General features: G+C 31.3%; 1 protein-coding gene across 1 annotated transcript in view; it reads right to left on the bottom strand.

Moving 5' to 3' along the window:
- The window catches only part of LOC132742591 (dynein axonemal heavy chain 5-like), a 79,589-nt gene that overhangs the window by 26,356 nt on the left and 40,976 nt on the right, over positions 1-12,257 (bottom strand). The window contains 11 exon segments of the mRNA XM_060731040.1: positions 2,112-2,205; positions 2,663-2,803; positions 3,192-3,344; positions 3,803-4,045; positions 4,379-4,612; positions 5,000-5,140; positions 5,487-5,603; positions 8,334-8,502; positions 9,191-9,296; positions 9,606-9,849; positions 10,327-10,626. Coding sequence (XP_060587023.1) covers positions 2,112-2,205; positions 2,663-2,803; positions 3,192-3,344; positions 3,803-4,045; positions 4,379-4,612; positions 5,000-5,140; positions 5,487-5,603; positions 8,334-8,502; positions 9,191-9,296; positions 9,606-9,849; positions 10,327-10,626 — 1,942 coding nt within the window.

The following is a 12,257-nucleotide window of genomic DNA, read 5'->3' as shown; positions in this document are numbered from 1 at the left end:
TCTCTATATTACCTCGTTGTTTTAATTGGTCTGGATCTTTAATTGGTTAGAATAATTCATGATTTCAAAAATAACGTAACAAATATTTAATTTTTGCACAAAACTGCTGTCGATATAGAAATATTCAATTACAAGAATTATGAGCAAAGTTCTACACTAACTATTTTATCTGATAATTCCCTTTAACCACTAACTTTGCTTAATCTAAACTAAAATAGCATTAAAATGCAATTAGCAAATTTCAAGCAGCTAATGTACAAGTACGGTGTTATTACAATCTATGTATTCAACACTCAAGTTGTAGTCCTTTCTTATGCATTCTTTTACATTTCATAAAACAATAGCCATAAACCTTTGGTTTAGTATATACCTCTGTTTTCCTGTCTTAAAGTTTCCAATTACTTTCATATCCATAGTTTTGGGAACAAAAGAGTTTTAACTTCCAGATATCATTTATTCCAGATGCAAAGCATCATCTGCTTACAATTTCGATGAACACTTTTCTTGTGTACTCACTTTATCATCATAATTTTTTCAAATACTTGAGTAATGAGCTGCATATTTTCATATTTCATTTGAAAACCATGCCTGATCTTGGTTACTCTTATCTTTTAATAATTATACTAATGTATACAGCTCCAGTCAGAAATGCTTATGATAAAAATAATAATACATAATATTATATATATATGCCATCATATATAAGCTACAAATCTTATGTCTAATGCTTTGATAGAGAAATAAGCCCCGATGAACCGAAACTAGATTATATATATGACTTTTTAAAAGGTAAATAAGAGACTTCCCTAATTGCTATCATCTAAGTTTATATGATATGTAATTTTTGTCTCTATAACTTTCTACATTATGTTGCAATATCCCATACCTTAACAACATGAACACTTGGAAGACTCCTGCTGTAGTGAGAAACACTATCTTTTATCAACAGTTAGCAACAGAATATTTACCCCTACCATGCTAAATACATATAATGGACTAGTCCATCTTTCAATATGGATTAAACCATTCATCATTTAGAGGGAATATTTACAAAATAAGTAACATTTAGGGGAAAAAAATGACAAAATATGCTCTGACTGAATAGCAAACAGTGCAGACCATGATTAGATGGCACAGATGTCCCTGCTGATCTTGGTCTGCACTGGTTGCTTGGGTAAAATCATTTGTTGCTAGCAGGCTAAAAGTTAATTTATCTACCTAAATCACTCCTTTCTTTTGTTATTGTGAAATAATAGCAACAAATAACTAATACATTATGAGCTGTAAAAAATGTTCCATGAAGTATTAAGTGGTATAAAGCTAGGCTGTTTGTTACTGGTGACAGTAAAGTCAGTAATGGCAGAACTCTTTAACAGACGAATCTTTTAAGAATTAAGACCAATGTTACATTATATCACTTATCTTAATAAAAGGGGGCATTTCAATGAAAACACAAGGCATCTTCAAAATTTGAGCCGTGTCACGACAAAACCAACATAATGGGTTTGCAATCAGCATGGATCCAGACCAGCCTGCGCCTCCGTGCTGTCTGATCAGGATCCATGCTGTTTGCTATTAGTTTCTCTACTTGTTATAGGGTTTGTAAGCGAACAGCATGGATCCTGATTAGACTGCGCGGATGCACAGGCTGGTCTGGATCCATGCTGGTAGCAAACCCGTTATGTTGGTTTTGTCGTGACACAGCTCAAATGTTGCCAGTATTCATGTTTTATGTTTTTCTATTCAGTCAATATCATTTTTCGCTGACATCAGAAGATACAGAAAAGAAAGACATGAAATTAGTTATTTAAAATAAGTTTAAAAGCATTAAAAACAGATCAGTAAAGCTGAAGTGAAAAAAGCTAAATGACAAAAAAATGCAAAAGAAAAATCTCTGTCAATAGCAAACATAATTTATTGAATATTTTTCAGTAAACAAAACTTACTTTTATTGCATATTTGTGTTGTAATCATGAGGATGAAAAACTTACACCACAAAAAAATGGAAGTTGTGACAAAAATATGGACAGATGATAGTCAAAAGAGTGCTAAATTTCTCTATTTTCATAAATAAAAAAACTGAAATACAATTATAATAATGTCTATGTTACCTGTAATCTCAGGGGCGTCTCTCATAAAATCTACAAAATATGGCTCTTGGGCCATCTCATTTGTCGCTGCTACACCACACTCTTCTTCTGCCACCTAACAATATCAATTTATTTTTAATATACATGTATAATCATCAGTAGAGTTTTATCACTAAAACACAATACAAACAACTTTATCAACTTATGATTAGGCATAATTCTGCCAAATATTTAATATCAGTTTGCGAGTAAAAACAAATATGTCATGGAGAATTTCTTTCTTTTTTTTTGTAAAATAATAAAGACAAAAGACTAGCATGTTAAAGTATATTTAAATTTATTTATTTATTTATATGTACATATTAATGTTTTAATATAACAAATACTTAAACTGAACAGAAAAAAACCTGTTCCTAATGAAACCCATATAGTAAATCTCTCTTAAATAAGTTTTATCAAAGGTAAGCAATGTAAAAAAAGTCTTTTCATTCAATGAGTGAACTTCACTTCTTTTTAAGAACTTGTAGAGTGTATGAAGCATTGGTTTAGTGCTATTGGAAGATTATATATACCTGTTTAATAGTCTTCTCAAACCAGTCTTTGTCAGCATATGTTGTAAATCTGTCAGCTATGACACGGTAACATTCATGTTTCCATAGAGACATCAGAAGCCCAACATTTGATATGATGTCTTCTGTACAGTTCAACATTCCCTGTTGGAAATTATTGAAATATGAAAACCATTGAATACTCAATAAACGCACAATGCAATTCACTTGGGCATTATCTATTGTTGTTTTAACATTATTACTTAAATTTTTATTATGTTAAATATTGAAAGTATAATGTCTTTTTAGGCCTTGTTTTTTTATTAACTAGTTTTAACAATATTATTTTTTATAAAATAAAAATATAATGTGGCACTTGAAATAAATGATCATTAAGTTAAGCAGATGATCAAGTATGGTGTATAAAATCATAGTTTAATCCTCCAGATAATCTTATTTGGTGTATTGAATCATATTCTATTCCTGCCGATGATTACATCTGGTTTAATTACAGCATTTGATAATTTAATATAGATGACACCAGGAGTCGTACCTGCCAGATTCTGCTAAGATCTCTCAAGTTGAAGACATAGTGGAAATTTGCTGGAGTTGGCAACATCTTCACCTTTGTCTTTTGCCAGAGTTTACGTGTGGCCAACACAAGGTTCTCAATCATCTCACATACCTCCTCGGCAAATCCACGTTTCTGAAATATTAAATGAAAAAATTTTCGTCTATCTTCATATGTATAATTATTGGTATATAGCTAACACAAAATGGACCAAGCAACAACATAATACTTTCAAATTAAACAAAGAAAAGTCAAAAACAAGAATGAATTTAATATACTTAATATATGTTTATGTCATTTATTGAATTTGTTTTCATGCATTTCATCTTAAATTTAGAATATTCTGGTTTTGTAAGTGATACAAAGTCCACAACATATATAGAATACTTTTATTGCACTAAGTAATGTCAGGGTTTTCATTATTAACAGATTGGCAATCAACATCATTTGTTAAAATGCTGTTAAAATTGGTTGCAATTTCGGCCTGTATTATAGTATGGCCAAATCGGCCGTTTTCATTGGCACATCTGTTCCCTCAGATAATAATGAAACCCCTGAATGTAAATTGTAGTCTCTAAACTGTCCATGCTTACCTTGATATAGTATCCTTTACCAATAGTTCTGAAAACCTTGTCAATGGAAGTGTTGGATGGCAAGGTACAGTTGAAGATATTAAAGTGGCGTTTGAGACGCTGCGGAATGTCGTTACGTCCTCCACCGGGATGGATCATAGCAGCCATCATTTGTATATCAACAATGTTGATGAAATCACCAGGCTTCTCCAAGTTGTAGAAACCCTTCGCTTCAATCATCTGTCGTGTAATCTCATTGGTGATCTATAAATAACAATAAAGATATATAAGTGTGCTGGTATAGTTATAAAAAAATTGTGATACATGTACAAATTTGTCATAACTTGAAACAAATAAAACTGTTTCCAACTTAAAAACAAAAACAAAAGTAAAACAAAATTTTTTACATATCCAAGGATGACCAATTTATACATTTGAACATAATTACAAACTGGAGCATAAAATAGTATGTATGAAATTAAAACCTCATATAAATCACCAAAGGAACTGTCCGTTCTGGATATATTTTGAATATATTTTTTCTTACAGCATATCAAATGAAACCATCATGCACAAATCAGCCGAACAAAAATGTACCTGATCTCCCCAGTTGTTTATTACAGGCATGTTGATGTCATCAACAAACACTGTCATCTTCTTGCCAGCTGGTGGACCATATGTTGTACCCATACGTTTGTCTACAAGACCCTCAATGGTGCGCTGGAACATGAGCGGAGTTGTGGCACTGGAGAAGTTGAAACTCTTGAACATGTGCAGTTCAGGATCATACTTGCCACAGAATCCCTGGATCATCACAGTCTTGGCTGTACCCTAAGATGGTAAGAAAGTTGCTAAGGTCATACATTGTTTTTCATTTACCAGTATATATTTTATATACTCCACGAATGTATTTTTAATTCAATATGATACAGGAGGGAATAATTTATAACTAAGGTTGAGAAACAAAATATGAATGTAATGATAATCTTCATCATCTAAAAGTAATTGGAACTGGGACTTGTATAGATTTGTACAGATTTTTTTGCCAAAAAAAGAATAAAAATTACTTGTAACTTTTTCCTTATTCAAAAAATTTCTAAGCTATTCTATCTATCAACAGTAAGAAAAGGAACTGAATAAATACATATAATTTTTTATTTATGTTCATTATGATAAAATTAAATCCCTTCTTTAAACAATAATCATGATAGAATTTACCTGTTCACCAATAAGTAGGACACATTTGCCTTGTTTGGAGATGGTATCAATCAAGAAATCTGTTCTGACATTATCCACATTGGGTACCAGAATACTGGTGTATTCTGGGATTTCATTGTCAGGGTAAATGTATGTAGGTACCTGTAAAAATAATATATCATTTAGTTCTGGCTATTCTTTAAAGTAACGAATAAACTAACATTTTGATAATCTATGTTTTACAATTATTTCTAGTAAATAATTATTCATAACAAGGTTTAGTGCTTAAAATTAATTTTTCGTTTAAGAATAAAGCTTAAGTAATTGGCAGACATGACCTAGAAGTTTAGGCTCCTGTCTTTCAACTACATAATCAACAGTGTGTGTTCTACAATTGCCAAATCAGCACGGCTTAGTCAAGGAGTTTGGCACAAAATGCGGTTCAAGTCAAGTAAGTCCCAAGCTTTCTACACAACTGTTTTTAAATGAATATCCTAACTAAACTTACTCTGCTAGACCAATGCTCCCACTGTCCTGTTTCCCCAACAACAAACTCAAATATCGAGTCTTCACCCTCACATTTAGGAAGCTCTACTGAACTGCTTGTTCTGATCAGTTCTTCAACCTAAATCAACCCAAAAAATAATTCATTTATATTAATAATAAATATATATTGCAATCCTTTGAATTCTGCGGACTGAGTATTTTTACCATAAGCAAACAATTTAAATATTGCAATTATCCCTCAAATAAATGCAATACTTTAAAGTAATGTCAGAGGCACTATCAACTGTTGTTCCTATAGCATTTTTCCCCAATATAACTCCTTCTTCAGCATAAATATTCATTAAATGTTTTAGGGCTAATTAATTGGTCACTTTAATGCTATAAGGCCATCAATGAAGTGTACTATTTCTAAGTACTGTAGTCAATTCAATAAATACAAGATAGATAATAAGTGAGCCCAACAATATTTGCTGGTGCTTCTCATTATATGACACATCTAATATACAATATTACAACATGCAAAATATTTTTATAATCTTTAAAACACATGTAGATATTGAATGAGATCATAATCTGCTGTAAAACAACATAATTATATAGTAAGTACAATATAATATAATTACTTTAACTATTGAAACAATAATAACAGGCACACACAAACAATAATTACAAGAATATCATATTAATAGCTCATATAAATCTAACATATTTTGCATAAAGATCAAATAGTTATATCATCATAAGCAGCAATATATTTGTAATAAAAACTATGCTTTTATAACTCTGATTCAAAAGCCAATAATAATTTGTCTATACAAGGCCAACATGCACATTTGTGCAATCTGATCAACGTTCTTATATCTTTTATACTGAATCCCCTTAAAAATAACAGTTGACAGTTCCATATCCAAAGTAAGACTAGTTAATTACACAAATTCAGCATAGAAATGGATAAAAAATTTCAACGAACCAAAGTTGACAGAGAATTTATATGAGCTATTAATATTAAAAGATTTCAAAAATTAGATATATAAATAAACATTGTGAAAATATGGTATTTAAATAATCATAACATGCAGTGTATAGAGATAGTTAGTTTTCATGCAAGTTCAGTTAATATAATTTAAAAAAAATCATTTAAATTAGAGGGAATTCAACAGACAATATCTATAACAGTATATCAATCAAGATCTATACATTATCACATTTAAGAATATAAATGCATTTACTATGATATTGTTTGCACGGAGGTTTTATACTCGTTGGAGCTAGTCAATGTGCTGATGCCAGCATTTGTGCCCTTGACAGTAATCTTGTGTACTGAGTGTGCCAATTCCTGTACAGGTCTATTTTTAAAATGGTACCGGTCTTGGTGCCAGTGTCATATTTTTTACATTTTTTTCTTTAAGAACTGTGCCCAGTTGGCAATGTCATCGAAACCTGAGCTACACTCTAAAAAGTAGATCAGCACCATAATTGGTACACTAAGTACCAGTTACCGAAAATTACTGGCACCCGCACAAATACTGTTATTATAAACAACCAGCACAGTGGCAGCAATAAATATATAAGCTCCATGCAAACAATAAGCTGCACTCATGAAATCAGGCTTTTGACAACACTGCTGAATTTGAAAAGATCACAACTGCTGAACAAAAACTGGTCAGAGATGTTCGGTCAACAAAGGGGCCTGTCTGAAGGCTCCCTGACCCATTCATTTCACATTCCATGTCCCTTTTGGAACTTAGGGGTGAGCTCCACATCAACTATCAATGCAAATCGCACATAAACTTAAGCAAAAGCTAACTTACTCTTGCTATATCTATATCAGTGAAGACGGTAGTTATTACGGACTACAGCAGCAAACTCCTCGGAATTGAGAGTAAAACAAAGCAGGCATCAACTCTCAAAATAAGGGAGACCAGTGACAAATCCAACACAATAAAACCACAAGAAGCGAGAAAAATCATTGCAAAAACTAATATTAAAGCACATGGCCTCAGTGACTACCTTACTGCCTGCAAATAAAGCAACCTCAACCCTAGAGGTTTTCGTGTCTACTTCATGATGCACTATGGCAATAGGAACATATTTTTAGACTCTCCATCTAGGAGGGATCTATAATTTTCGTAGAATTGAAACTAACCCCCTACCCAACTCCCTTAATACTAATTTGAAACAACCCCCCCCCCACCCCTTTACACTAGTTTTATCTATATTTTAACTTTCTTTTTCAGCAATAAAATAAATTAGATCTATGTGACTTAACTATAGTAAAACTTATGTGATCAGTTGAAATTCCAGAAATAAAGCTGTCAAAATGGCAGAAATGTTTAACTAGGTGCAATACACATTAATCATGTTTACAACAACACTAATTACAACAACAGTAAAAAATTTATTCTCAACATTTTGAGTAAATATATGTCTGGAATTCCATATCTGTAACAACATAATTTACAGTGAACATATAAAAAGTACATTATAAAATATATTGTACATTGTGAAATCAAAATAAAAGTGAAAAATTAATTGGCGGGTGATAAACATCCTAAACACTTACCAAACTAGAGAACTGTTAAACACATAATACATATATATAATATAAAACAATGTATACAAGAAATACGCACATGCCATACAGTTTATCAACAGTCACTTCCCGTTACTCTAAAAATTGCTACAATCCTAATCGTCTCGCAGAAAACAAACACTGTTCATTCTAATTTCTTTTGCAAAATAGATCACATTCTTAGTTATTATCAATTTTATGGACATATTTACCAGATATATTTAAAAGGAAAATCATCATTTACTAAAATATAACAGAATTTAAGTTGGAATATACCTTCTTTCTGTCCACTTGTTCAAGCAATGCTCCAAGAGACCACATGATCGCAAACACAATCAGTTTCTCTAAATGGTCTCTAGGTATATCCTTGTTGTCGTCACGACGTGGAATCAACCCTTCAAGCAGGTCAATAGCTTGACGCACATAATTACATTGCAACACCTGTGTCGAAATGAAACCAAAATCTTAACTTCATTCAAGATAATTATAACAATAATTGAATACATCTATGGTCTTTAGTCCATAAAGTCTGCATTTCTTCTGTGACTAAGAAAAGTTACATGGACATTTTTCTATTGGAAGTATCTATGAGCAAGAAAAAAGTCAATGGCACCTTTTGAAATTATTTACATATTACCATATTAAATAATTTAGTCACTCTATTAGACCAAAGTTTCAACAAGAAGAATCAGAAACATATTCATTTCATCTAGTCAATGAAAGATGGCAATTTGTAATGGCCTAATGGTTAAGGTGTTAGCCTCTCTAACCAGTATTTGTGGGTTTGAGCCCTACATTAAGCTTTTTGTCAAATGATATCAAAACTGCTTTCCAAAAGGAAGCCAACAAGAGGCAAAATTCAAATAATCTCAATATTTAATTCAAGCTAAAAACAATATGCTGCAACAAAACTAAATCTGTAAATTGAGCTTCATCATCATACTTTTTGCAAGGAGCTTTTTTTTCAGCATATAATGCATACATGTATTTTATGAATTCATTAAAACTGTCTTGATTGCGACATTTTTTGACTGTCAAATTTATAATAAAAGAGGTCTAAAGCTGCATGGCAACCAGAAAAAAAATCTGTTTTTTTAAAAAATTTTTTTTTTTTACTTTTTTTTTTTTTCCATTTTTTTGGGGAATTGTTTCAATTTTTGGGGTAGAGTGTAGAGAAGAGTTGGTCAAATACGGTGAAGATCACATCTTGCTGACCAGGAGGTCGAGTCAACAACCAACCTGTAATTTGGAAAATAATTCTTTTCATATAATTCTTAGTTCATTTACTAATCTTTTTTCACAGGTTTTAATTTTTTTACGTATTGTTTTACTTTTTGAACTGTGCTTTTATCTCTAACAATTAACACTCTGCAATCTGCAATATCCCAATTTAACAATTTAGATATGAGCTTAATAAGCATCCAGTTAATGTCTATGTAAATGAGCATTATATTATAAGGGAAGTTCTTAACATTAATTATACAAAAATAAATGTATTTAAAATTCAATTTTATATGTTTCTGACTATAAGAAGACTATTATACAAACCTTTGAGGATTGGATCCCAGTCCAGGATGGAGCTACTCATGAACACCATACCATTTCTGGATACAGTGGCAGGGGAGGCATTGTCAATGTTGTGCACCTCAAAGATGATCTTACAGTTGGGTGCCATGGGGATACGATCTCCATTAGCCAAGGTCAAGGTCTTGTTGTCATCAAGTACAGAGTTCAAGTTTTCAATCCAGATAGCATCTACTGGTCCATCAAGTAAGAGCCAAACGTGGTCACCCTGAGTATAAATAAAGAAGCTTGTTAATTTGTGTGATAAATTATATTTTCATTTCATATGAACATAAGTAAATACAAGACAAAAATTAAATGCTTTCTAATCATCATTATAAATTTGTCAATCAAATAAAGTCAAATAAACTTATTCAGTTTCAATATTACATACATGTGAACTTTTTCTGATGATCAAGTGGGAGATTTTTCTTCAAAAAAGAGGTTGATTTTAGAATTTGCAATAAACGAAGAAGATTCTGAATTCAAAAAGAGGGAGACTTCTTTAATTTGTGAAAATACCCCTTATTTTAAGAAAAATCTTTGAAAATATGGCTGAAGAAAGTGGGAGTCTCTCGCTAAAAGTGGGAGAGTTCACATGTATGATATTAAAAGCTTTATCTTTGTATCTTTTTTATTTTTGGTCTATAATCTCACTTGCATATAATGAATATTAAAGTAAAATTATTAGAATATTAATATTTACCTTCTTGGTTTTGTGTGTCCTTCTCCATAGTGTGGAGAAAATACCATCAGTCCAGTCATTTGTTGCTACGTCCAGACGCCCGAACATCTGAGGAGCTGTGATAGCTTTTGGGTTCATTCTCATTTCTTTATGGGGCTCGCCGCATTCTGTCATAGCTTTCATCAGAGTATGGATACATTTTGTCTTGCCAGCACCGCTGGGTCCCAGTGTCATCATACCGTGACGTACACGCTGGGTCTCGAACAGCTGAATCAGTTTGAGGATCCATGGCGCATGGTTGATCAAACCTGCCTCAGTGACCTAAATATATAGAAATATTTTATGTATAGTACACAACCTTAATCTAGCCCTTTGTATGAGTAGTAAGTGTTTGTTAACATGTAATCTGTATCTATTCATGATCCATTATACACAAGTTATTTTCAAATATCCGAGCAAAATCTTTTTATATTTTCTAAAATAACCCAAAATAATAAGCTAAGCAAATGTAACCTTATTATAAAGAAATGCAAAAGTAATAGGATATAATGATGATATGATTCTGTTAAATACAGCATTGTAAAGAACTATATAATTATTATAGCTGGAAAAAAAATACACGTGGTATCAAATAAAAAAAAGTTTCATAGTTCATAATCATAGCAATACCATCTATATTATAATAGAGAATATGTGATACATAAATATATTTGAAAGATAGATTAAAAGAAGAAGAAAAAACTGAATGAAAGTATGAAGGTATCCATGGACAGTAGACCTTTAGAATACACCTACTTGTACATTGATAAAATTCACATTCTAGAATAATATATTTAATTCACTATAAATATTTTTTCAACAAATTTCACAGGGCATGGTGGGAAACTGTTGTAACTATTTCAGTATTTCATATTTGGTTACAACATGTTCACTACAAGTCTGTCATCATCATAAACCACTTTGCCATCAAATTAAATCATAGATTTTTAAAACAGAAAAAAGTGTATATATTTATGTCTATATTTTCTGTGAAGCTAGTCAACTAAATTGATGTGAATGCCTACAAGTCTAAAGTCAATAAAATGTTCTAAAATGCATTCAAATAGTGATAAATATTTATCAAAAGACAGACCTACTCACACTGTGAAAGTCTTGCATATCACTAATTCCTTAACATCACTTTATTCCTTAACATTGCGATAATTTTCTGTTATTAAATAGCAGTTAAAAAGTGATAACCATCATGATTTCTTAAGTACCAAAATTAAAAAAAAAACTTTTTCATTCAGCATCATTACTACCTTGCAATCAAAATAGAAGAAATCAGATTTAACCAAGCAATTGTTAATTCTCTTTTTCTCTTTTTGTGCACTACTTGCAACTTTTTTTATTTGAAGAAATTGGTGAATAAGATATTTAATGCTATCCATTCTTCACATGGCAATACAAAACTTTGATCAACACAGCTGCCGCACTGACATTATTCATGACATGAAAACAATAACTACCAAACAGGGAAGGGTATAGTGAACATAACAATAATATAACCATAAAAAACCACAACTCTGACATCAACTAAGGTAGATAATGTATTGAAAAATAACAACTAAATGTTCATACTGAAATGTTTTACCCTTGTATCCTTGTTATTTTGTGTTTCCTTAATCTACAAGTTATATACATAACAACTTTACAAAAGTTTTTTAATATAATTGTTACAACATTGATTACCTCCCTTTTATCACAACATTTATAACCCCCCTTCAAATAAGTATCGAGTCTTTACTTTTAAAAATTTGTAACAACACTGATTATCTCCCTTTCAACACAAGAAATAGTTTCTTCTTTTGTACACAATTGCAATGAATCATTATGAATTACCTCCCTTACTTTAAATACATATCGTGCCTCAGACACTATTTGAATCATCTCAGACTACTGTTTGATAAACT

This window comes from Ruditapes philippinarum, unplaced genomic scaffold, assembly GCF_026571515.1.
Source record: "Ruditapes philippinarum isolate M1 unplaced genomic scaffold, ASM2657151v2 ctg544_1_1_1_1, whole genome shotgun sequence".
Taxonomy (NCBI): Eukaryota; Metazoa; Mollusca; class Bivalvia; order Venerida; family Veneridae; genus Ruditapes; species Ruditapes philippinarum.
The sequence above is the reverse complement of the archived record's forward strand: the minus strand, read 5'-3'. Positions and strand labels throughout refer to the sequence as shown.